The sequence below is a fragment of the Misgurnus anguillicaudatus genome, chromosome 18, assembly GCF_027580225.2.
Source record: "Misgurnus anguillicaudatus chromosome 18, ASM2758022v2, whole genome shotgun sequence".
Taxonomy (NCBI): Eukaryota; Metazoa; Chordata; class Actinopteri; order Cypriniformes; family Cobitidae; genus Misgurnus; species Misgurnus anguillicaudatus.
The window spans coordinates 29,371,298-29,399,295 of NC_073354.2; the positions used below are offsets into that span (position 1 = coordinate 29,371,298).

A 27,998-nucleotide genomic window follows, 5' to 3' on the forward strand; every position below is an offset into this window, starting at 1 on the left:
CCTGTTGACTGGCGCTACATCACTGTCCTGAGCTCGCGTGCGCTGGGTGGGGTTTGGGTCATTTCCTCCAGTGTCGGGTTTCTCCAGCTCACTGGCATTTAAATCTGCTGCAGTGGGAAGCCTGTGTGTGAGCGTGTCACCGTGGGACAATCAGCTCTGCTGCAGGATTTGCCACTTTTCTTCTCGTCTTTTCAAAACAGCAACACTGTATCTCTAATTCTCGTTCCAGTGTCCAAGAAGAGGATTCATTGTATCGCGCAGCGGCGCGCGCGTCTGTTGCAACAAAGCTTGAATGAAAGACTGCCCGACTGCATTACTGAACATATAAGCCGCATATTTGGTAGGAATACGTGCTATTTTGTAGTTATGCTCATTTGTGCGTTTTGTGTCGTGAATGAACTAGAGGCACGATAATCGTTTGATTAAAAATATCGTTCGTGTATGGACTCTAAATACATCGACGTCAGCGATATCAGATTCACGCGCGCATCATTCATTTGAAAACACTACGGTCCTTCATTCCTGCGTGCAAGCTTCTCTCTGTACTCGAGTCACATCATGTTCAGCTGGTTGGGTACCGATGACAGGAGAAAGAAAGATCCAGAAGTCTTTCAGACTGTCGGTGAAGGACTCAAGAAGCTCTACAAGACCAAACTGCTTCCATTGGAGGAGCATTACAAGTTTCACGAGTTTCACTCTCCTGCTTTAGAGGATGCAGACTTTGACAATAAACCCATGGTTCTTCTGGTGGGACAGTATTCAACCGGCAAAACCAGCTTTATAAGGTGAGGATGATGATATAGGCCTGCTAAGGAGATGCTGGTGTGTTGAGTAGTATTACAGCAACACATGTCATACAAATATGAAGGTATATTAAATATATATTAAATGAAGGTTTTATGACATCACACAGCAATGCCATACAAGAACCATTCTTTTATTTATATCTTAACTTTTAACAATCTATAAAACCATATTACATTAGAGACAGCCTTTGTTTAGTGCAACAGAAATGTAGTTAATACAGTAATTGTGTTGAAACATTTCTTTTGTGAGAAGCATTTAAAAACACCCTGACAATGTTTCTTAAACATAGTAGCCTATGGTTTATTTTTGAAGTTGTCAACTTAACTACACCCTATTCCATAGTTTGCAATGATTTGCATGTGTTATTTGAATAACTGTAGAAATCACATTTGTATGTCACATCCAATGTCAGTTTTGCAGGTTGAATGTCAAATTCCTCATCATCCTACAGGATTTGATAATGGTGGGAGTGTTGAAGTACTAATTGGTATTGAGAGGTCACATGACTTTCTTTAAAAAAGAAAAGGGATAATGCATCTGTCTATTCGTGAAGCAAGTAAATTGATAAAAGGAAATGTTGTGAATTCACAGGGCTTGAGGGATTTGGAAAACGATGTTGACATCATTGCATTGCACTAGCAGAGTGTATGTGCATATATATAAGATTTGGAAATCTACTTGAAATTGTTTACATTGTAAAAGGATAAGACCGTGTACCTGTTGTGGTGTGAAGTTTGTGTGCTGAGTGATTTGAGACTTGCAGGTCTGTTTTGATTCATGAAAGGCTGCAAACTACTAAGGCAACAAAAGAAACTTCCCATGACTCCAGTGTTGCTATGGTAACTTGTCACTAATGAGATCCAGAATGCACAAAGGAGACGTAAATGTGGACAAAGTCATATTGAGAAAACGTATTAAAAGTTTTTGAGGATGTCTATTTCAGTGTTTCAAGTCTGACCTCGTTTCCAACTGAAATGAACGCAAGGATTGTAGGCAACAGTTTACTTCCTCATCCTGTTGTGCACATGTGCACATTATCATAACCCCGCCCGCTTCTGACATTTCTGTCATTTCTACGATTACAAATGCAGACATGGTTTTATGTTTTAGTATCCTTACCTTACCACTAGGTTAAGTTCTGCTGAAGCCGCGCTGGCAAAGTTTATCGATCAGCTTGGTGATCGGCATTTTCAGGATCAGATTCGGCCCGTATTGATAAGGTAGTAAAGTTGATATTATCTCCTGTTGTGAGCTGATCTTCCAGATATGGTAAGGAGAGTAACATTTCCACAACACACTTGAGGTATACGGACTACCGGCACATCCAGGAACTTGACTGTCAATTTCGTCTCCACCTCTTTTTGGGGGAAAACAAACTAGACTTACCATTGACTTCCATACAAAATAGCGGAACAAAGCAATGTTCTTACACAGCCGCTCCTCTCTGTACTTGAGTCACATCAAATTTAATTTGGTCAATTTAAAAACATGTCCCTTTCATTCTCCCAGCGTCAAATTTGTGTAACAACGCTACCCATTGGCTAGAGTTGTCTTACCTGGACATTTACCTGGACATATTACCTCATCGAGTCAACAGGGAAGCCAGTGAATGATTTTACTTCGTATTTGAAAGTTACTTCCTATTTATATATTATGTTTGTATATTTAGAGTACTGAGTGCACTTTTTCGCCCAGCCATACAACTAGCCTGGCTTAGCGATATTTCCAACAATCACTGGATAGCGCTGTTACACAAATTTGACGCTGGGAGAATGAAAGGGACATGTTTTTAAATTGACCAAATTAAATTTGTTAATGTATCTTTCGCACTCTATGACAGGCAGGGTGTTAGTTACACCTGTCGGCTGTATACGAACGTTGCTTTGTTCTGCTATTTTGTATAGAAGTCTAGTTTGTTTTCCCCAGTAGTGGGCGTGAACCTGTTCAGAGACATTCTATGACGTTGCGCCAGTTGTGCGTATTCGGCCAATCACAACGTACTGGATAGCTGGCCAATCAAAACACATTGGGTTTTCACAGAACGATGAGCTTTGTAAAAAAAATGATGCCGGGCATAGAAGAGCAATGTACGATATGTGGAAAATAATGTGTTTTTTTTTAAGCAACGTAATAGGGGCTCTTTAAAATGTATTCTGTATGTAGGTCTGTGCAAATATTCTGTTATTTTTTAAGTGTTTAAGGGATAGACATTAATTTTAACCTCATATACAAGGTCAACTGTGAGTTGATATTTTACCAGTTTCATCAGTCGCTTTGCAAGAAAGTTTTATTTTCTTGGAAAAGCAATCGCAAATTGCTTTTTTATTTCTTTCTGTCAGACAATATTATGCCATCCACTGTATTTAAGGCGATGGTGAAAAATTAAGATTTTTTTTCATGTTGTTATAAACCTGTATGAATTTCTTTGATGGTACCCATAGCCTTCCATAGTATTTGTTTATCCAATATTAAAGTCAATAGGTGCTGTCAGCTGTGTTGTTAATGTAGTTCTAAATGTAGATTCTGGAGGAGCCTAAACATTCAGGCCTGTCAACTATCATCATGGGCGTATATAAAGCAGCCTTCAGACCTTTGTGTCCAGTTGCAATTCTTCCAGCATCCCTCCCCATCTCCTCCGTCACTGCTCTCTTTCTTTCTCCGCGCAGTTCTGTTGTAAGGCGGTTAAAGTTGGGGCTCAGATTCACTCTTTCAGATTTCCCTTCGAGGACAGCAAGCCAAGTTTGTTTACCATTAATCATTAAGATCTGAATGCGCAGGCGAACTAGTGAACCATCATTTATCAAAATATATTTTTTCATGTATCTTCTTTATTACCCCTTTAATGTAAAGGTATATTTATTATAATAATATAATTTGTCATTATATATATCACCATTATATTTGTCATTATATATATCACCATCATGTCATGTCATACTTTACTTATATCCGGTAAAAGAAATGAGAAATTATGTGCAGTGTAAAGTGATTTCAGAGAATTGTTTCTAAATAAACGTTAGAAATGTATAGCTGAAACACGTTAAACTGAACTGTGTAGTACTGGATCGATTATTTGGGCGGGGCTAAAACGGTGGTTTGATGATGCACTGAAGCCACCGAGCATGGCCCCGCCCCTAACACAATTGCAAGTATCCGTTCAGGTTGTAGTGGTATTTGAAAGTTGAGAGAGACCGGCAGCTAGCTTCTTTAAAATGTCATATTTTCAATACTCGAATACTTTTTCTCATTCTAATATGATAAACCGTGAGCGGGCATGGTTTCAGCACAGACAGTGGACACGCCCCCAGCATTTGAGAGCAGAATTTTTTTAATTATTATTATTTAAATTTAGCTGGGTGGATAATAGCACATTTTCTGTGCTGTGACAAACTCCGCACACATACAGTATTTAATATCAATTTACACTGACTTTAAGTGTGAGATTGAGGTTTTTGTCCTGCACAGCAACATAGCTGTAATAAATGCGCCTCCTTGTTTTCTCAGTAGCTCTTTTTCATCCTATGCATTATTCATGAGGGTCATGAGGGCCTTAGCAGTCATCCTGTCTGTTCTGCTGACTGAACACGTAACTATAAAGAAAATATGCACAAATGAATGTAAGAAAGCCCATGAAAACACTTCAATTGCAATGTCAGGGGAAATTTCACGGATAGCATTGAATCTTTCCAACGTGGCCACATGATACCACAGCCATTCTTTGTTTACACTTTTGTGTTACTGCCATAAACTACATCTAATGAGGTCTCGGTTGAGGTTAAGTGTCCTGTAGTTATTCAAACTGTCAGTTTGACCTGAACTGTATCGGCCTCAGTAAGACATTACAGTCACATGTTTCATTGGCTCTGTGCTGAGAAGAGTAAATATTAGCTTAGACTCATATTTTTCATTAAAGTGTGGTATTGCTAGCAGCTCTTCTTTAAAGGGGACATTTCACAAGACTTTTTAAGATCTCAAATAAATCTTTGGTGTCACCAGAATACGTATTTGAAGTTCTAGCTCAAAATATCATATAGATAATTTATTATAAATGGCAGTGCTGTGGTTGGATAGATTGCAGATTAAGGGGCGGTATTATCCCTTTATGACATCACAAGGGGTGCCAAATTTCAATTACCCATTTTTTCACATGCTTGCAGAGAAAAGTAGATCTTTTTCACATTTTTTAGGTTGATATAATCACTGGGGACCCGATTATAGCACTTAACCATGGAAAAATTTTGATTTTCATGATATGACCCCTTTAAAGTATGTCCTATTTTCAATACTCAAATAAATGTTTCTTATTCTAAAATGCTATATGCAAAGACAGCTATACATAAATAAGCCATTTGTATGTTGATTTTCATCAAAATTCTTTCATGCATTTATTTTTAAGATACATATTAAATATCAGATTTTTAATGTGGTTTATACACGTTACCCATGTGAATGGAATTAATAGGAAACTAATGTAACCAAAAGAATTTCTCACATCGAATCTAGTCATTAAAACGACAAACTGTTTAATCCCAATATATCTTTTTTTTATAAGATATCTCCTGGAGCAGGACTTCCCCGGTATGCGGATTGGACCGGAACCTACGACTGACTCCTTCATAGCAGTGATGCATGGCACTATGGAAGGATTAATCCCGGGAAACGCACTGGTTGTGGATCCAAAGAAACCCTTTCGCAAGCTTAACGCCTTTGGCAATGCCTTCCTAAACAGGTGGGATCAAAAATAATAACCGTTTGTTTAATTTTAGTCTCAGTGTTTACAATACTGTCTTCTGAGTTTACTACATCCAGCCGTAGGCCTTATTGTTCAACCAAACGTTGGAGCCAAATATTATACATTTTAGTCTGAGGTGAGGTTAGGGCTGCAGATGAAGATGAAGCATGGATTTTCTGGCTCAATGTGACATCACAGAAGGGGGGGTTGCTTCTTTCCATTATTCTTCTGTCTGTACCACATTCCTTCACATGATTGAGTTACAGTACCTCAGGCTGGTTGATCCACATTTAACCTCTCATTAGCAGACTTCTCACATGATTAGTCAGCAGAAAGATATGAGAACATTTATGACCTTCATCCTACATAATGTAAAGGACATTCTGTGAAAATCTAAGTTTGGTATCTTTAATAATATTGGCGTAGTAAGGTCATGTCAGAGATTGAACGTAAAATCAAACTTTGATGGTCCTTATCTCATAATTAGATTATAATTTCACAGACAGGGTCCCATTTCATTAAGCTTTCCACAATATTGAACCACAGGGTTGTCCCAGTTGCAGTCATGTGATTATTTTTGCAGGTGGTCTGCACTGCAGTTTATTGACAGAGTTTTTTGGCAGACTGCACAGCTTGTTGTGCAAATCAAGAAATCCTGCAGATATTCTTGTGAACGTTGCCTCTTTGCGTTTTGCAATAGCTACGCATATTTGTTGGTTTGCATATTTCTCATACTTTCATACTTTCATCTACAGCAACACTTAATCAAATTCTTTTTTCAAGAAAAAACTCGTTTGGTATTAGCAGGTAGTTTTGCTGTGGGTTTATTTTGAAATGCTTGGCACAACTGCCCTTTTTATTTTATTTTTAGATATGCACATCATTCATGAATCCACAAATAGCTGCAGCTTATTCTTAGCAAGTGTTTGCAGTGTAAACTACTGCACAGATTTACAAACCAAATTTTATGAGGATGCAAGAAAGCAACAAATAAATACATTTTTATTTTATGCACCATGGTGGGTAAACGGTTTTCCAGAATGCTCAAAACTTTTGAATCAAATAAACTTTTAGTTTTTCTAATTTTAAATGCATTTTTGTGGGTTGTGGTAGCCTGGTTAGCCAGACCTACATCAAGATGTAAGGTCTGGCAACTCTTCACACAAACGGCTCAATGCAAGGGGCGGGATATAAGGTTGTCCCTCAAAATGCCTCTGCACGCAATAGGATAGCGCTATGATCAATCAGAGCAACGAAGAAGGTGACGTATGCGTTTCCCCACCAGTGGAGCTAATTGGTATATCAAACTTTTACCGTAACCAGTCGGCAAAACTCCAAAACACATCTTTCTTGCTTAAAAAGGACTTCAGTAGGGTTATTTGCTCTTCTCTCAAAGAAAAACATAAGTCTAAGTCCTCCAGAGTCGCGGCCAAAGCCGCTTTAAAAGAAAGCTGTTCGCCAGCAGCAGCAGCCATTCTTTGTTTTCAAGTAGGAACCGTCGCAGGCAGCTCTGTCGTCATCATGTTAAGCCCGCCCCACAGACGCTACACACGATGTGATTGGCCTGACCAAATTTTGGTTTTTGGAGCTGTTAAGTGTATTGTGAGTGCCTAGACTAAACCCTGGCAGCAAATATATTTTGCGGCCGCTAGGGTGCGTCTAGATTTCTAGGCTAGGGTTGTGGCAAATTCGGCTCAAATTTAAACCTGTAGATTGAAAGGAAGCCAAGAATTTGTTTTTGCCCAAGCACGTAACCAAAGCCAAAATATGATGTAGTTTCTCATATTAAACAGATTTCCTGCTTATAACTTTTAAATTTAGTCTGAACCCCTGGGTATTGCGTTTACTGAATGTGGTGTGGTGTCCCAGTAATGTGCTTTCTAGATAAACTGTGATGTGTCATCTGCTATTACTGTTTTTAATTTTTAGTTCTTTTAATGTGTTTAGCATGTACTGAATTGTCAAAGGAGTAAATAATGTTAGCTAGCCGGAGACTTTTGGCGGTTGCCTCCAAAACATGACACACTTTTTCCAAACCCAATTCACACACAGCAAGCCACAACACTGCATAAGCCACACTGTAAAGAAAGCTATGCACACTAGTTTCTGGCTTGCTATGATACTGTTGCATGTTTAATTTTAAGCTATAAAAATAGCTTAAAATAATTTCCCTGCTAGCGTTTTTAAAAAACATTGCCAGGCAGCACCAGCATTTTCATGATTTTCAGTTTAATGCCTTCCAGAAAATGTTCTTCTTTAAAGAGCCAGTAAGATGCCAATTTTAAGCATCCTATCACTGTTTATAAGTCCCGGACAACAGGTTTAAATGCATGCAAGGTCAAAAAACACTGTCATTTTCTTAAAATATAAATTTTAAATTACCCCATTTCCTAGAGATCCCAAAACGATTCGTGTGAAGCCGTTCAACGACTCAGTCTGCCTAAACCCCACCTTTTAAGTAGCCTTCTCTGCTCTGATTGGTCAACTGACCCAGTCTCCCACAGACCACAGATCAGTGGCACAGACCAACAATAGTACAACATGTAAACATGATTTACTGAGGAGACATTATCGACATCAATTCACATCATTCATCATTAATCCAAGCAATAAAAACGACTAACATTTTACACTCATTTAAGCATTTATGTAAGCTAACCGGGTCATAGCAAAACCGTACGTGAGCATGCGTTAGCCGCTTGCTAACGTGACTCTCTGACAGTATATTAAGAGTTTAAGAAACAACATCAATACACATTATTCATCATTAGTCCAGGCAATAAAAACGATGACGGACACTAACATTTTATACTCATTTAAGCAAGTATGTAGCTATAACCATACTTACAGGTTGTGGTTAGGAGACGCATGTTGTTCCGAATAAAGTGGGTACTGAACCATCTTTCATTCCCAAATGTATAGTAAATCCCTCCGTGAAAAAGTAACTTTAACTACTGATTCTTCACAGCCAAACGTCTAGTAAATCCCTCCTTGAAAAAGTAATTTTAACCACAGATTCTTCATATATCTTCATCCTTTGATAGTGAAAACAACACAAACTGAAAACACAGCGTGATATGATGTTTACACACTAACTAGCTGAAGTCTCTGTGGGCAGGTCATAGTTTTCGTTTCTCCCGGGCAAGGCTGTAAGCGGAGATTATTATGCAATGTGTTGGTATTACGTGGATAAAGACAGGCAGGAGATTCAATCCATATGACGACTCGTTTCAGCGATTCAGAGTCGACTACCTACTTTAGAAGCCATTAACTTACTTATTGATTTTGGAACTGTGTGGCTCTTTAAATATATAAACATTAATATCTATCTTCATTTGTTCTCTTTTTATCACCTCTCAAATAGGGGTAGGTTTCTTCAAAAATACCTAATTTTGAACGAAACGCTCAGATAATTGTATCTTTGTAAAGGACTTTAGAACGGTGATCAAAACATACACAGAGTTTTACTGTTTTTGGATCAGTGGATGCTTACGTGTTTTATAAGTTGAGTAAGGGTGCCACCTAGTGGATAATAGTGGGAATATGGATTGCCGTAAAAACTCGTCAATGGCGGGGAAAGAGTTAATATTGAGGACTTCTTGCCAGTACATTAACAGAGAGTTCACCAGGTTCGCGGTTTCACATTGTACTGCAATAAACCTGTGGCAATCTTCTGAAGCGTGTGACTCTGGTTTGTTTGTGTCATCCCTTAGGTTTGTGTGTGCCCAACTGCCCAACCCTGTTCTGGAGAGCATCAGTGTGATTGACACACCAGGAATTCTGAGTGGAGAGAAGCAACGAATCAGCAGAGGTAATTCAAATTAATTTAGACCCGCTTACACTCGATACACTTATGGGAGTGTTTAATTTTTTGTGCTTTTTTCAAAACATCATAAATATAATTCACTATGCGATGTTTGGTGATGTTAATGGTTCAAAATACTCTGTTTAGCTGTGTACATAAATGTTAGAAAGTAATATAGTCAGGGGTGCACATAGGTGCGCATGCGCGGGTAAAATCAAAAATGTGCACCAGACACTGCTCTAAAATGCACTTTGCGTACCAACGTTGCTGGGATTTTGTTATATAGTTACCTATTTACCGCAACATAAGGGATTTCTCTGTGCATTATTGATAAGATAATTATTACAAACGTGTTAAAATTAAAGGTCCTATTTTTCCTGTGTTTTTGAAGCCTTGACTGTGTTTACTGTGCGGAATATAACATGTGTTTATGTGTTAAACATTTTTTTCCCCACCATGTACTTTTCTCTACTGCTGTTTCACTGTCCTAAAAGCGTGCTGATGTCTTCCTTGTCCTATGAAGTGCCTCCTTCAGAAATATGTATCGAGTTCTGATTGTTTTTTTAGTGTGTTGTGATTCGATCGGAGCTTAGCTTAGCATTGCCGTTTGAACTTAGCTGGCGACTGACGTATTCCTGTGGGCGGAGTTTAGTCAAAAACACATATATTGACGTCATTAAAGCAGGAAATAGAGGGCTGTAGTCCAAACCGGCTGTTCGCTGTAGGCTTTGAAAGGGCAATTCTGTTAAAGAAAATATATCGCCTGGCAGTGAACTTTGAGCTTTATCATTGTACAGGTATTATTTATGCTCTAACAGCAACATTACACACTAACTAAAGTTCAAAAAAGGGACCAGGGAAAACGGGACATTTAATGTGTTGTTAGCAGCGATGCAAAATAGTCACTGGCCCGATGGGCCAATTTAAATATTTAAGCACAAAAAGACGCGAAACAGATCTCAATACTTCACTCATACGTTGTTTGAAAGTTATTTTTGCGCGCTACCCGCACCTCTTAAACGCGATGCGGGAGCCCACTCCGCATCTCAAGGCTTCAGACAGCACCCCAGTACAAATATGCCAACTAGGTTTAGCTTTTCTTGCACTTAAGTGGACATTTGAACATAAAATGATCTCAAAATGCTGTGATTATAGTAGTACACAGTCTTTTACACATGTAAGCAAGAATGTAAGCAGTTGATAAATGCGTGACAAACTCAGAACACATATTTAATATTAACAGACTAGACTGTGCAGTCAACAATAAATTGAAGTTTAAAGTGTCTTATTTCACACCAAAGAGGAACAACTTAGGAACACCTTGAACTACTTTGTTTTTGAATAGGTACAGTATGCAAATAACCTAATAAAGAATACAAATAAAATACAGGTTGCAAATAAAAGCAGGTCATGTTTTTTTTAAACACACATTTCAGATGTGTTCATGATTCAGATGGCATCAAGTTAAAATGATTTGCCTTTGACCTTACTTGATTGCTTTGGTAAAGACAAGTTTCTTTTCATTATAAAATGACCATGTTTTTCTACTGACAAATAACAGTGTGTATTGTGTAACTGAAGTGCTTTTAATTGTAACGTGATGACAGTCTAAGAACGTGGTGAGAGACGCAAACGAGACCTTGCCAAGATTAAAGACAGTTTTATTGCTTAAACCCAACTGGCTTTATTATTGCTGTTTAAGAAATAATAGCGATTTAAATGATAAACGTAAAGTTTATGTTTCTATGAGAGGTCACAGATATCCTCAAGGACATCATGGTAATGGTAATAAATTCAACTAGGTTTTGTCAGAGCAGTATGTTTATACAGTAGATCTGTTGCATTTATACTGCATTTTTTAAACCTAACTGTATTTGTATTATAAAGCCACTAGACCAGTTTTGTATCTGCTTCTTGAGGTTTTCAGGTAGCTTTACAGTGACATATATATAGATTTAAAGCGACTTACAGTGCATTCGGTATACATTTTTTATCAGTATTAGGTTTGTGGTCCTTGGGATTCAAACCCACAACATTTGCATTGCTAACCCCTACCACCCGAAGGACAGGAACACTAATAAAGTTGAATTCTCAGCGTTGCCACTAAGGGTGCTATAGCAGACATTAGTGAAAACTTGTTGCATGGAAAATTTAAAATGTAAGCAGAAGTTAGAGAAATATTTTAACCAGTTTATTGCTACCAGGATATCACACACGTTTGAATGCACAGCCTTGAAGCATTGTTTATTTGACTCATACGTGTGCACAGACGTTCGACACATGCGCATTGTGACAAAATGCAATGCATCTCCTGTGCTAAAAATTACATTGTTAATGTAAACCAAGCATGCACATAAAGGACAAAGTACGGACAGTTACAAAACTGAAATATACTTCTAGCTTAAGTCTGTACAAAGTGAATGCTCTCTGTAGTAAGTAAATATAAATATATCTCACAGCAAAGTAACTACCACAGAGCTGAATTACTAGATGAATTCCCTGCATGTTGGATTAGCGGTTGGTCACTTCATTCAGAAATGTCCATTGCCGTTGGCGGTCTGTAGTATTTTTTTAAGTCATCAGCAGGTTTCTTTTTCACCATTGACACCCCACCCACCATACTTATCCTCACCGATACTTTCCTAGGATTATACACTCATATTTCTGTGTCCATAGCCAAGAGCTGAGCTTTCCAATGTCATTGATGTGATTTCAGATCATTAACTACAGTTTTTGTGCTCAGGCCTGCACTGAAAGGCAATTGAGGTTCAAAGCAATTGCTTAAATTTGATAGTAAAATCCACCCCTACCTGACAATGCAGCCGCTGTAGAAAACAACCTGTTCTTCTGGGGTATGTTGTAGCATAACAAGTATACATATTTAATTACTGTGCAGTTATTGCTGTCAAACAGGGTCAAAAATCAATGCAAACATGTACATTTGCATACTCTACAATACAAAATATGCTGACGGTATACTATAAAAAGATTTGTGTTTACATTATTAAAATACGTACAGTATAACTTAGCATATTAAAATGTATTTGAAACACTTAATAGTTTATAACAGTACTAGATTATCTGTGCAAAAGAGGTTTTAGTTTGACCGGTAAAGGCTGTTTTTTGGTTTGCCTGTTAGCACTGGCCAATGACTCTTTATTTAAGATGTCATTGAATTGCGAATTGAGTCATTCGGAGTGATTTCACACATGACTTGATGCGATAAGGTCAAGCGAGTTTGTGCCAACTAATACCACCTTTTCACCAAACTGCATTCTGTAGCTTTTAAACCAGTGGTTCTCAAATGGGGGTACGCGTACCCCTAGGGGTACTTTGGGGTACTGCAGGGGGTACGTGAGAGAAAGTGGAAACTGAAATTTAGGAATAAATCAATAAAATCAGTAAATCATGATGATAGTATTTTTATATGACATTAGGACTACACAAAGATGCATTAAAAAATCATAAATTTAAAGCACATTGTTCAACCTGTTGATCTTGTCTGGCGCATGCGCTAAGGTTTCGGTTCAGCAGCTTCAGCAACGTAGATACACAGAGTCTGCTCCTGTTACCTAAAGTTTACTTTCTTTTGGTGTTGCTGTTCATATATATATATGACATAATAACTGTCTCACTCTCATTTCACTGTATTTTAAAGCTAAATGTTTTTGTCTGGTTAAGGGGTACTCGGCTTGAAAATATCATAAAAAGGGGTACTTCAGCCAAAAAAGTTTGAGAACCACTGTCTTAAACCATTAAGCTGGTGGTGGATTAGCGATCTTTCATCCTATTTGAAATCTGATGGTGTCCACAGGTGCCGAGCGAGTGTAGTGAATTCGTAGCCTGGCTCCGCCTTCCTACATGCTTCAGCTTGATTTTCATTTCGCTTCAGTACTACGTCTGGGACTGCTGTGTAGAGTATCGTTTTCTCCTGCAAAAATCTGCAGGTCCAATCAGCGAACAGAGGGGGGTGGCTAAGAACGATGACGTTGAGGTCGTGCATCAGTTTGAGTTGAAGTTCAGTAATGGCAGCGGAGAAAGACGTGACAAAAGCTATTCGGTCTGTTGTTGCAAAACTGCCGAATATACAGAAGTTAAAGCCGGAGCAAGAACCAGGTTTGCTAAGTTTTGTTTGTCTGAGTATTCGGACTTGTTGCCAGCCGGTTTCGGCGCATGATATACGTCACGACCACACGTTAGTGATCGCCTATGGCAGATCCTGAGTGACTCTGGGCAGATCCAATAGTTTTAAACTTCAACAGAGGACCCTCTTTAATGGAAGTAACGCTTTGCAATGGAGTGTGGCCAGACTCTCTGTACAAATGAAATGAATACGAGAGTCTGGTTGGACCAGGCTGGTGAATTCAGTGTTTTTAATTCATTCTCTATAAGACTTGAACGACAAACTACTGCAGGGGATTGTGGGATTGCCAGTGGTGCAGGCCAAATCACAGTTAGGTGAAGTATGTCACTTCTGCAGAGGTGGAAAGTAACAAGTTAGATTCAATTGCGTTACTGTAATTAAGTTGTTTTTTGTGTACTTCCAGTTTTTGATGTAGTTTATAAAATCTGTCATTTTATTTTTTTGCACTTCAATCGCATAAAAAATCATGGAGACAGAAGAGACAGGTGCCAGGGATGCAGACCCTGAACTTAATTTTAATGAAAGAAACCCCTAGCCATATTTAAGTGACCACTTTGACTATAAGTGAAAGAACGGTAATAGCTTTATTATGCAGTATTAGCTTTGTTTGCAGAGGTCGCACGCCTCTGATGCAACTAGGGATTAAGTGTCTTTCATAAATGTTTCTTAGTTCTAAAAAAAGCTTTTTATTTTATTTACTTTTTGTTATTGCACTTTAATTGTAAAGGTGTGCAGGTATGCAGAGATCTAAAAAACTCTCTCTCTCTCTCTCTCTCTCTCTCTCTCTCTCTCTCACATGAAATGACAGACACATTGTTTCTCATAGGGCAGCTGATGCCTGTTTCTTCCTGCATATAAAGGTTCAAATCAAACGTGCCGCACAAGCCCTGAAAAGTGAAGCCAAAACGTCTTGATCGCCCCCCACTGGTCCCAGTATAGGTCATAAACCCCGCCTCCCCATGTTATTCAATGGGACTTGAGACTAACTAAACAATTTAATTACACTTTAATTATCTTTTTTTCCGAAGCTGGTTTCGTTCATTTACTGTAGTTTTTATCACGCTGATGTAAATTCAAGTGATTGTTTTTAAAATAAGTTTGTTTTTAGTTAGTTATTTAATGCTATAAAAACGGTGGTGTCACATCATGATTGACAGCTGTGATATGCACATTCTGCTAGAGCGAGGGCGGGCCTTGCTTTCACGGCTTTACTTCCTCCGAAATTGCTACTGCGCAGACTTTAGACCCAAGATGTCAGCGCCGTATCGGACACTGACGGCTTCACTTTTCACCAATGGAAGAGAGCGAACGGGCGCCATCCATTTTTTTTACAGTCTACGGTTCAAATGCACTGAATCACAGCAGGCAGAACAGAGAAATTCATTCTGCATTGACAGTTTCTGCCTTTTTGAGGTCTGTACGCAGTGTAGTTTGATGATGATGAGGCGTCTTTAGATTTATCACCACAGGTGTATGTTTATACTGACTGTACTGTTTGTGTCTGTAATTACCAGCTGCATGGCTTTGGTTGCAGACGGCACACCTACTGACTGCTTACTTCCACCTCGCTTAAGTGCTGTAAAATAGACCACCTTTACTTCCTACCAAGTCTAAAAGCTCATATGGTTATGTTGTATAATACATCCAGCTGACTGCGTAACAGATGTAGTGGTGGTCTGCTGTGGTCTTATCTGTAGATGTGTAGGTTGCTTAAAAGGGGTGTTACTTTAATAAGATACATGCTGTGGTAGATAATATTGTGGCTGTCAATCACAACTAGCAGGAAATCTGTTTCATTATTGTTTGCATGTTCTCCGTGTCACTTTTACCACTTCATATCATTTCTAATGCAAACCACATGTCTGTCTTTTCATTGCATGTATTTGTAATTGACATCTTTATATCTTTTTCTCCCATGAACAGCTGCAACAGAAGATGGCTTTGGTTATAGCTCCCTGCATAAATGTCCGTACGGAGGTATTGTAGATACTGCCAAAATACTGTAAGCCGGCACAATGTTAACACCTGCAGCTTATTGCTTATTGAGATTCCAGCACAATTTAAAAACGCTGGGTTGTTTCAACCTATGGTTGAGTCAAATATGGACAAACCCAACCGTTGGGTTAACATTTAAGGTAAAAGTTTGTCCATATTGGACTCCAAACATTGGTCAGAACATCTCAGTATTTTTACTAAAGTGCAGGCGTGTTGTAAAATCACAGGTACACTTGAAATTAACCTGCAGATCTGCTCAACCCTACAATATAATCACAGTTTCACTGCTGTTATTGTCCTGCACTCAATGACACTCTTCTCATGTGTCTATTACTGTATATTACTGTCTATTTTAGCCCTTTATTGGGTTTGCTAATCTAAATTAGTCAATAGACTTGTAGGCTTTCCTATAAATCATAGGAAAGGCAAAGTATCGCAGGCGACAATAATGCTTTTTTCGTGAAACTACCAAATCGAAAGGGATGGTACATCCCATTCCTACTGGCATGGGATCTTCCTGTGGAAGTAATGGCTTTGCTGTCATTCCATGTCATTGATTTGAAATATTAACACACTAATGCTCACTGGAAACTGCTCATACTGAGACGAGGTCATACTGTTGCTTAATCCCTTTGGGTATAATGGGAGCACCAAAGTGTGTATTAGTGTCAGTGATGCGAGGCTGGATGTTGTTACAGCAAAAACATAATGACGGTATGTCATAGCATCGAGTCAGCAGCAGTGCCTGTCAAAGTCACCATCATTAATTCTATGCAGAAGAATCTCTGGCTTTCAAGTGTAGTATTGGAAAGTTAGGTACAATGTGTTAGTCTTCTTAATAAGGGAAAATGTGTAGTGAGTGTGTCATGTCACAAGAAAAGTCAAGTACGTTTTCTGCATGGTACTACACTCTAACAAAGATGTTGGGGTATTTTAACTAATAATTAGGTGATGGGGACAAACCATATTTGACTCAACCATAGGTTAAAACAACCCACGGTTGTTTTGGTTGGGTTTGTACTTTTTTTGAACAAATCATGGGTTGAAAAAAAACAGGATTCCTAAAATATTTTGTTAATTAAAATCTAAACTTTTTGGCATATACCTGTATTTTACCCTGGACCACAAAATCAGTCAAAAATAGCATGGGTGTATTTGTAGCAATAGCCAACAATAAATTGTATGGATTAAAATTATTCTTTTAAATTCTTTTATACCAAAAATCATTAGGACATTAAGAAAAATGATGTTTCATGTAAATATTTTGTAAATTTTCTACTGTAAATAGTGATGCTCCGATCGATCGGCCGCCGATCGTAATCGGCCGATAACGGCATTAAATGACGCGATCGGCACTCGCTAAATTTGCCGATCTCATGAGCCGATTTTTCTGTTTACTTTTGTCATCATAGCGTTCCTGATGCGGCTGCAATTAGAGACCATTTTACACAGTGCGAGCATTTTGTAACCCATTGCTCATATGCGACGTGCAGATTTGGATTTCCGTCTCTGCCTTTACAGAGATATGCGTATTTTCTATGAGGACGCGCAACACACACATCTCTGCTACAAATGAACAGCGTATACAACACATATCTATCGCGGACAATTGCATCCTCGTGCCGAAAGTTTATTACTTGCATTCGTTTTAAAGTTTTGAAGGTTTAAACATCCATTTTCCTTACAGCTGCTCTTGTTTGCGGACTATGAGGACACGCTCTGGTCCTCAGCGCAATGCGTCTTCACATCCCTATCAAACAGCGTATACAACACATATCTATTGCGGACAATTGCATCCTCATGCCGAAAGTTTATTACTTGCATTCGTTTTAAAGTTTTGAAGGTTTAAACTTCCATTTTCCTCACAGCTGCTCTTGTTTGCGGACACCCGGCGCACGCATACACAGCAGCCTGTCATCAGTGCACGTGAAGAGAACGATCTCTCCCACGTCTTAAAGCTACAGTATCCTAATTCATCTCTCAATAAAACGACTCTCTGCTCATCAGTGAAGAACTGTTGTACTTCATACGAATGCGTGTTTATTTAATTCATACAGGTAAGACTGTGAAGTGTTTTATTTTCATTTTAACAGACATAAACCTTTTTAAAGGCATATTACATTTCTCTTTGCAAGAAGAAATATTTGTTGTGCTTATTTATTTGATTCTCTATTAAAACAATAATATACCTAATTTATAGTTAGTTTCATTTCTACAAATGGTGCAAACTCTGCTAGATTATAGATAAAAGATTCCCAATTTACTGCCATTCTGTGATCGGCACTGATCGGCGATCGTCAGATCATGATCTTGGTGAACGGTAATCAGCCCCAAAAATGCTGATCGGAGCATCATATCAAAAATGTGTTGCTACAGACTTCATTTGTACAACTTTAACTCTTTCCCCGCCATTGACGAGTTATCTTGTTAATTAATAGAAAACATTTTGCACAGTTTGCATAAAAAATGCATTCCTGGTAAATTTTTATGTTAATCTGCAATACCACGGTTATCCAATTTATAAAAAAAGTTATTTACTAATTTTAAACTCTGTGTATGTTTTGATAATCGTTCTGAATCTGATAGTGATATCTAATGCTATTATTTCAGCTTTTTGCTAAAAATATTTTTAAAGAAAAAATACCCATATTTAAGAGTTTATAAGCAGAGGAAAAATAAATATATGAAACTTTTTTCCCATTTTGTTTGTTTGTTTATTGTTTGCTTATTGTTTGTTTGAAAGCAGAGGGTCTGTTCTTTCCAGTGTTGGGGAAAGTTACTTTTAAAAGTAACGCATTACAATATTAAGTTAATAAAAAAAGTTACAAATTTTGTTACTTAGTTACTTTTCATGGAAAGTAATGCTGATGTTACTTTTATGTTACTTCTAAGTTACTCTTGTGTTACTTTTTCTTACTTTGCATAGGTTTTTTATGACTGAGAAGTTCTGCATTCAGAAATTGCATATTTCCTTTGCAAAAATGTCAAGCTCTGGTCTGCCATCTCCATTTTTGACTGAAACTGTTCACGCATAGAGTTTGTAATTCTACGTTAATTCGTTCAGTTTAATGCAGTACATTGTTTTTTACATCTAATTAATTAAACTGAAAAGTAACATGCATTACTTTAAAAAAAAAGTAACTCAGTCAAATATTAATTTGTACATTGATAAAGTAATGCGTTACTTTACTCGTTACTTCAGAAAAGTAATATTATTACGTAATGCACGTTACTTGTAATGCGTTACCCCCAACACTGGTTCTTTCATTTAATATATTTGTATGTTTATATATTTTTAGAAAAAAAATCCTGGAAAGCATTTTGTGAAGAAATGGCTGGCGGGAAATGAGTTAAATGTTTTATTTTATGTTTTTATTTATTTTTGCACCTTCAGATTCCAGATTATGAAATATTTGTACTTCATACAAATATTGTTTATCTTAATTAAGAAAAATACATCAATGGAAAGATTTATATTAATTTGATTTATATGAAATAAAAATAAAAAAATAACCCTTTTGACTGGTTTTGTGTTCCAGAGTCACATACATTGGCGATTACAAATATATTAAACCACTTAGGCTAAATTATTTGGCTAAGATGAGCCAATGTATTTTTAAATGAAGCTTTATTCCGAAATGGTGGGAAAGAAAGTCAGATTAAGATGATTTTGTTCTGTGTTCTGTGTTATGATTTTTCTATTTCTAGAAAAAATAAGTCCAGTTTTGATGGCTAGTAAATAAATGTTGCATTGTATGCAATGAAAGATGCATCAGAATAATATTCTCTTATTATTCTCAGTGAAGCAAATGGATTAAGAGATCACTCAGTGAATCTTAAAAGACTATTTAATCCATTGCATTAGGTTTCATTGGAGGATCAAGTTGGCTAAATAGCTGTCCTATATGGCACATTAGCTTGCCACTGTACTGTACATAATGCAAAAAGCTACTTTTCTCACTCTCAACTTCATTTGAAAAGGGTTGGTTTGCTGAATCATGCCGACTTTCAACTGTACTGTATGAATCAAGTGAAACAATTGCTATTTTATGGAAGTGCTGCTATGATGAAAAAGGCACGTTTGAATTCTCAGAATATTTTCATATTATTGTAACGCCTCAAGCAAATCTTCGTCTGTCTATTAAATCCTTAAATGACTGAACAGGTCAAAGTGGAGTTGTTGCGAGCTGAGCTGCAGAAATTATTGCACATTGGCAGACATTACATCATAAAACCACAACAGTCCTCCGCATTTTAACCTTACATGAAATAGAGTCGTCGGTGGCGGCTTGCTTTATTAACTTTAACGGTTGTCTTTCAGCACTTCTAATGCCAGGTCTTATGCAGTCATCTGTCTCTTCTGATGACCGCCCGCTTCACTCTTCTGCGAGTCCATAAATACCGTGTTGAATATTGATCTGTTCTCTGATCTCTCACCCAGGCTACGACTTTGCTGCTGTCTTGGAGTGGTTTGCAGAGCGAGTGGACCGCATCATTCTGCTATTCGACGCCCACAAGTTGGACATCTCGGATGAATTCTCGGAGGTCATCAAGGCCCTCAAAAACCACGAAGATAAGATACGCGTGGTGCTCAATAAGGCCGACCAGATTGAGACGCAACAACTGATGCGCGTCTACGGTGCCCTCATGTGGTCGCTGGGAAAGATCGTCAACACGCCCGAGGTGATCCGTGTCTACATTGGTTCATTTTGGTCGCATCCGTTACTGATCCCAGACAATCGCAAGCTGTTTGAGGCAGAAGAGCAAGACCTGTTCAAGGATATTCAATCACTTCCTCGAAATGCTGCACTACGCAAGCTGAACGATCTTATCAAGAGAGCTCGACTCGCAAAGGTAAACTATTAGCACTTAGACGAATCAGATTTGCTGTACAGTAGTGGCCAAAAGTAATGTCCGGAGGGCATATCTGTACAATATTTGTGTTTAATGTTCCATCAGGTTATATTAGACCAACAAAATAAGAGTATGATACAAATTGGAGAAAACACAATTTGGTTAAGGTATTAAATTGACCAAATTATTTGACAAAATGCAAACTACAGCATATCAGTGAAAATGGGTTTATTCAAATATACAAGATATTCAAGCTAAGCTGAAATAAAGCATAGCATTTTTTAGAGTCTTGAATCGCTAAGCTTTACACGTGTGCTGGGTAGGGTTGCATCAGTCGTTCATAAGTTCTTACTTAAACTGGGACGTAAAGTCCAAACTAGAGGCTTAGTAACTACTAGCTAGTTTATAACTAACTCTGATTTTATTCGGTTCACCATTTGTTCCTAAGGCAGAAGTAGCTAGTAGGTCGTAAGCTTGCTGTAAAGTAATGCGTTGTCACATAGAATGACGTCTATTTTTCTTTACCCAATCACAACCCTTTTAAAAGGTATACAGGAAATAGTCTGAACAGTGCGTAATTTCAAACTCAAAATTAAAAAAGACGTTAAAGCAAATGTTATCGACCTCAAAACATTACACTTTTAATTGAAAATATCTATCACACACATTCAGTCATGAAGAAATTCCTATTTTAATTTATGGATACAAAGAAAACGAAACAGTTCTTGAAAACTCGTTGACGAACTTCCGGATCTTCGTAATCAATTACGAGCTCATCGATGTGATCTAATCTGGCTGACATCGTATTCCGACCGCTATTCATGGACAGAGAGGCTTTTGTAAATATTTGTTACAACGTATTGTTACGTTTAAACTAAGTTTAATGGTGCAACGCAAAAACATTTAGTTGTGCGTAAGTTGTAATTAGTGCCCATTTACGTCGTAACTGGCTACTTTGTAACTTACGCACAGCTGGAGCAACCGGTCCCAGATCTTTTGTCAAACCTACTTAAATTCTTCAGAATTAAAGTTATCTCGTCAATTAAGAGAAAACATTTGCATAAAAAAGGTGTTCCTGATGAATTTTTATGTTAATCTGCAATACCGCGATTATCCACTGGCGCACTTACACTGAAAAAATGATTTATTCAATTTACTCAATTTTTTAAGGTAAGTGGTCGCAATCAATTTATTTAAGCTACATTTAAACAAAGAAAAATAGAAAAACAAAACAAAAAACTTTTGTTTAAATCTAGCTTAAATAAATTGATTGCAACCACTTATCTTTAAAAAATTTAAAAAATTGAGTAAATTGAATTAATAATTTTTTCAGTGTGTATGTTTTGATAATCGTTCTTAATGTGATCTCTAACAAAATTCCTTCACAAAAAAAACAATTATTTCAGCTTTTTGCAATTTTTTTTTATTTCTATTAAAAATAAGAGTTTGTAAGCAGAGAAAAAATATAGATAGGATGAAATGCTTTTTTATTTGCCCATTTTGTTTGTTTGTTTGAAATGTTTGTATGTTTATAAATTTTTTGAAGAAAATTTCCCTTGAAGGCATTTTGTGAAACTTTTGTGAAAATCACAAAAAAATGCTTGCGGGCAACGTTTCAAAAAAATGGCTGGCGGAGAATAATTTATTGGATTAAAAATAGTTCAATTTTCCATTGTTGGATATCATATTTGGGAACTACTGTAAATTCATACTACAAAATACCCATTCATAGACAGTTCTTGTCCTGAAATTGTATCTGCTGAATGAATGAAGCACTTGCATACACATATGAACATATTGCTAATATAGGACTTTTATGGAAATTCACCAGTGCAAATATTTAAAATGGGAAACTCCAGCAGACGGGACAATTTTCAGTCTACAACTGTGCTGAATAGTCATTTTTGGATTAACTATTCTTGGAACTGTGTTTTCAATTCTCAGAACCCAACCACTTCTAACAAATAATTAAAATGAACATAGTGCTCAGAAAGTTTGGCTTGCAAATTATGTTCAGACAAAAGCAAGCCGAGTCACCTCATGTTTTGAAGAGTGTGCGAATCAGAAAACAATCCCATCTTGTCTTTGTTTCAGTCGACATTTTCCTAATGTCTTTTGCGTTCCATCATGTTTTTGATGTGGTTCAGCATGTAGCTCAGTGCGGCACTATTAGGAGTGTCTGGATGGATTGTTATGCGTTTATGTGCCTGTTGCTTGTCTGATGTTTTTGCAGTCCTCACAGTAATGACTCCATTATCCATAATGCACAGTCTGTCTCACTCATGACACATTTGTGATCCTGGACCACAAAACCAGTCATAAGTAGCACGGGTATATTTGTAGCATAGCCAACAATACATTGTATGGGACAAAATGATAGATTTTATGTATGTCAAATATCATTAGAATATTTAGTAAAAATATTTTCCATGAAGATATTCTGTACATTTCCTACCATAAATATATAAAAAAATGTTGACAATTTTAAAGAGACGATTTTCTCATTATTTAAAAATTTTTGCACCCTCAGATTCCAGATTTTCAAATACCTGTCCTATCCTAACAATATACATCAATGGAAATCTTTGAATTGTTTGACTCTTATGACTGGTTTTGTGGTCCTGGGTCACATACAGTTCGGTGAATGAGTGGATTAACCATCTATAGAGTCCTGTAAAAATGTATTCTAATGAAATCCACAGAAAAGCCCTTGACATTGACACGGGTCATTTGACTAGTGAGGATTGTGCTGAAAGACTCATGAGTCATAATATCACGGCTCATAAAGGCATGTTAATAATGTCCTTCATAGTCACTGACATTGTGTTCCCACTGCAAAAAAAAGCCAATAAAATCATTGGCGTATCTAATATTTTGTCGACGGCTGTAAAATTCCACAACGATGTTCTTTAGAAGTTCTTTATAATTTATATTTAAATTATACATGAAGAAAAAGAAATCTGTAAAGCTGTCATGTAAAGGAAACTGGAACATTGTGATGTCAGTTTGTGTTGCGTTTGAAATCATTTGTTCCCATCAGTACAGATGCTGTGATAGAGAGACCACCGCAGGCTGAGGAAAACACCAATCACTTGTCAAACTCAGATTCAACATCTAGATCCAGCTGTTTCTATTAAAAAACAAAAAAATAGAGGCCTCTGACCCTTGATCATAGAGTTGTGCTTCCCGTCCTGTCAACATTTGGACAGTCATCTTTCCTTCCACCCCCGGAGGCCATGCCCCGCTGTGCTTACATAGTGGTTTATTTAGTAGCTTGTGTATTTTCTTGCTTCATATTGAACATTATAACGTATTTGCTAAGGCAGTTCTTAAACTGGATCTTTTTATTGACACAATTTTTTTGTGACCCTGCATGAGAAAACCCAGTTTTTTTGTGATTGATTGTTTTCTACATAAAATCATCTCACATGATGTAAAGAACTGTGAAAATATAACCTTGATATTTTTACTATTATTAACTGAGTAAAGGGCTCGTTATAGTCGTGCGTAGGTCCTACGGCGTAGCCGCGATGGCGTAGGTTCCGCGTCGTTTTTCATTTATACTTTTGCGTCGTCGTCCGCGTCGTCGTGCAAACACACGCGCGACCGCTGGTAGGCAGTATCCACGCGTGTAACCACAGTAGCAGCACACACGTGAAAGAAGAAGAAGCTTAGCAAGTTAACCCACAAACGAAGAAGAAACAGCAACTTGTGTATAATTTGAGAAGACCAGCAATAATGGAAGTAAATAAACAGCGACGTTTGATGCAGTTTGAGTTAAATCACTCCTCAACTTGCCTCCTCCTTGGTTTTACCGTCACAAACGGAAATACCTACGACGCAGTTTTTTTACCTGACGGGAGGGGTTCTGGTGGACCAATCACAGCGCTTGCGGTCCGCGTAGATCTGACGCGCTGTTAATTTTTTTGTGAGGTGCGCGTCAGGCTACGCAGAGCTACGCACAGGCTACGGATAGCCTACGGCGTAGAACCTACGCACGACTATAAATCGCCCTTTAGGCCAAAAACTGACAATGAATGAAATCAAACTTCTTAAAATTTTTAATATGAGACTTTAGCCTGGATTTCACAGGCATGGGCTGGGACCGAAATCGCATACTGTGACAGTAGGTACTGAATTAGATGAAGTAATCTACTCATCGACCGTTAAAACAGTAGGTATTATTTGTTATGAATATGCATAGTATAAATTAATTCAGACCATGGAATGTAAAAAAGATGGACGACGCAACGTCGCTTTCTTCCATTGTAATGAATTGAAGCCAAAAATGTCCGACCATGGTCGTCGCCATGTTACATAAAAACATACGTTTGTAGCCGGGGCATGTGCAGAAGGAATCGTCTGTGAAGCCAGAGGCGGAGCTTCGGTATCAAACTTCCACCCAAATGTCTGCGCGCCCCAATTCAACCAAGCCAGTCAAAACGACACGCCCCATTTCTATAGTATCAAATTACTAGCTAAAATGAAACTTATCACAAAAATGAACAATTGAACAAATATGAGCACGATAACAACTACCTTAATGGAACAAAACCATTTTTCAGAAATTTTTATTTGAAGTGTAAATAATTGCTTTGATGCATTTTTAGTTTTTGTGCAGCATCATTTTTTCTCCCTAATAAGTTGTTCGTGGCAGTTTTTTCCCCATTGACTTCCATTTTAACAAATTTTTTTTATTGCAAAGCCATGACATCATAATATCATGCATTCTTGAGTGTTGGTGGTTTTTCCTTTTTCAAAGAGGTAAAATGTATAATTTTTACTGTTGATCAACCGTTGGAACCATTAACCCTTTAGTAGGCCTGTGCAAAAGACAAAGCTTAATTTCTGGCTTGTACATTGAATTATATGCAGTATATCAGCATATTGTGTGTGTGTGTGTGTGTGTACGTGCGTGCGTGCTTGCATGCTTGCATGCTTGCGTGTATGTGTGTTAACATCCACGAACGACCCGAAAAAATAGTGAATTTGAACAACCCACAAGTGTTAAAATCATATGTGATTTACAATCATGGGGTAAATCTAATAAGGGTCTGTCAAGGGTTACGTTTCATCCTATAAAGATAATGCATAAAGATAATTAACTTTATTTATGGGACTATTAAGATGCATTGTGACTTTTTGTCATGACAATATAATATTATTGCATAATATTACATTATATTGCATTTATACATATGTAATAAAATATATGTTATTCATTCTTAATTGTCCTAAATATGTGCTTTTTATATTTTATATCACTTTTTTATTTGAGGGTGAAACATGAACTTGCATTCAACCCAATAAATCAGCTAATGTTCTGCATTGCTGTTCTGCTCCTTACAGGTTCATGCATACATCATCAGTTCTTTAAAGAAAGACATGCCTTCGGTCTTTGGGAAGGAGAACAAAAAGAAGGAACTGATTAACAGCTTGGGTGAGATCTACACTCGCATTGAGAGGGAGCACCAGATCTCCCCGGGCGACTTTCCCAACCTCAAGAAAATGCAGGTATGGTTCATTTACCAGACAACCATAAAGACTTAATCACAAATGTATTTTAGAGAAAACATGCATGCACATTTATAAGACGACATAATCTTTTGTTACACCCTACAAGTGATTTTCTTCTTTACTGTTGAATAGGATCAGCTACAAGCCCATGATCTAAACAAGTTCCAGCCTTTGAAAACGAAGCTACTGGATACAGTGGATGATATGCTGGCACATGACATTGCCCAACTGATGGTTCTGGTGCGTCAGGAGGAAACACAGAAGCCCAACCAGGTGGTAAAGGGCGGTGCCTTCGAGGGGACCATGAACGGGCCGTTCGGACACGGATACGGAGAGGGGGCGGGCGAGGGCATCGATGAAGTCGAGTGGGTGGTGGCTCGTGACAAACCTATGTACGACGAAATCTTCTACACCCTCTCGCCCGTCAATGGGAAAGTGACCGGTGCCAATGCCAAGAGGGAGATGGTGAAGTCCAAGCTACCCAACACTGTGCTGGGAAAGATCTGGAAGCTGGCTGATATCGATAAGGATGGTATGCTAGATGACGAGGAGTTCGCTTTGGCAAACCATTTGATCAAGGTTAAACTGGAAGGTCATGAACTTCCGAGTGATCTTCCATCTCATCTTGTACCGCCTTCCAAGAGAAAAATTCCAGAGTAAGATGTAGCATGACTGACTTTGGAAAACGGATTCATTTTATGGAATAAGATGGCTGGACAACTAAAAAAGCAGGGACTCCTCTGCGATACGCGATTGTGCTTTAGTATGACTGTACTGGATTTGAAAATGATCCTTTGTATATTTTTCTGTTTGACAAACACATCATGCTGTCTGCCGTTTAAAAATTCATTTAAAGGAATAGTTGACCCCAAATTAAAACATTGTTTTCTACATATCCCTGTCATTCCAACCCCATATTACTCAGCCCAGTCACACGAAATTACATACCTATAGTCACATAATTTTTTTTATTCTTTTTCGTGATACTGTCACGAATTTCCCCGTTTTGTCGTTATCGTATCACGAATTTCTGTTTGTGTTTCATTGTCACGTATTGGTTGCTCAACTGTTTTGTCCTATTTTCTTGCCATTGTAAATCAGAAAAAATAGTATAAACCAATACTTAAAGTGTCATCCTAATGCAAACACCAAATCTAATCCTAAACCGAAACGACAATGGTTTGAAAATAGGAAAAAGCAGTTGAGAAACCAGTACGTGACGGAGACACATGGACGGAAATTCGTGATACGATCACGAAAAACGCGGAAATGTGTGACAGTATCACGAAAAAGAGTAAAAAAATTATGTGACTACAATGCAAAAAAAATTATTTTCAAGAAAGATTTTCTTAGTATTTTTGTCTTATATCTAAATATCTAAAAATTCTTAAATTGAGATGCTTTTTCTTGATGAGCAAAACGACCCAAGAAAATAAGTCTAGTTTTTGGACCAAAAATATCAAATTTAGGTGATTTTGTGCATAAAACAAGCAAAAAATCTGCCAATGGGGTAAGCAATTTTTTCTTGAATTTTTCTTGAATTTATTGTTTAAGAAAAATGTTGCAGATTTTTGCTTACCCCATTGGCAATTTTTTTTTTTTTTTGCTTGTTTTGTGCACAAAATCACTTAAATTTGATGTTTTTTGTCTGGAAACTGGACTTATTTTCTTGGGTCGTTTGCTCATCAAAAAAAGCATCTTAATTTAAGAATTTTTACATATTTTTACTGAAAACAAGACAAAAATACTAAGAATTTTTTTCTTGAAAATCATTTTTTGCAGTGCAATACTTAAAGTGACATCCTAACGCAAACACCAAATCTAACCCTAAACCAAAGCGAAAATGGTTTGAAAATAGGAAAAAGCAGTTGAGAAACCAATACGTGACAATGACACATAAACAGAAATTTGTGATACGATCACGAAAAAACACAGAAATTTGTGACAGTATCACGAAAAAGAATCAAAAAATTATGTGACTACACTGCAAAAAATTCTAATCTTAGTATTTTGTCTTGTTTTCAGTAAAAATATCCAAAAATTCTTAAATTAAGATGCTTTTTCTTGATGAGCAAAACGACCCAAGAAAATAAGTCTAGTTTTTAGACCAAAAATATCAAATGTAAGTGATTTTGTGCATAAAA

General features: G+C 37.4%; 1 protein-coding gene across 1 annotated transcript; it reads left to right on the forward strand.

The window, feature by feature from the left end:
• ehd3 (EH-domain containing 3) lies at positions 1-26,794 on the forward strand. Its single transcript, XM_055186152.2, has 6 exons — positions 1-785; positions 5,360-5,536; positions 9,253-9,350; positions 19,925-20,337; positions 25,687-25,851; positions 25,987-26,794. Exons 1-6 carry the CDS (start codon positions 559-561, stop codon positions 26,512-26,514), a joined length of 1,608 nt encoding a protein of 535 aa, XP_055042127.2. The 5' UTR covers positions 1-558; the 3' UTR covers positions 26,515-26,794.
• Positions 26,795-27,998: the final 1,204 nt, after the last annotated feature.

Excerpts from the sequence above, each read along its gene's own strand:
- ehd3 (XM_055186152.2), top strand. The coding sequence starts at position 559 with ATGTTCAGCTGGTTGGGTACCGATGACAGGAGAAAGAAAGATCCAGAA. Across the intron at positions 786-5,359 it reads GGCAAAACCAGCTTTATAAG|ATATCTCCTGGAGCAGGACT; the intron begins GTGAGGATGATG and ends TTTTTTTATAAG. Across the intron at positions 20,338-25,686 it reads AGAGAGCTCGACTCGCAAAG|GTTCATGCATACATCATCAG; the intron begins GTAAACTATTAG and ends TGCTCCTTACAG.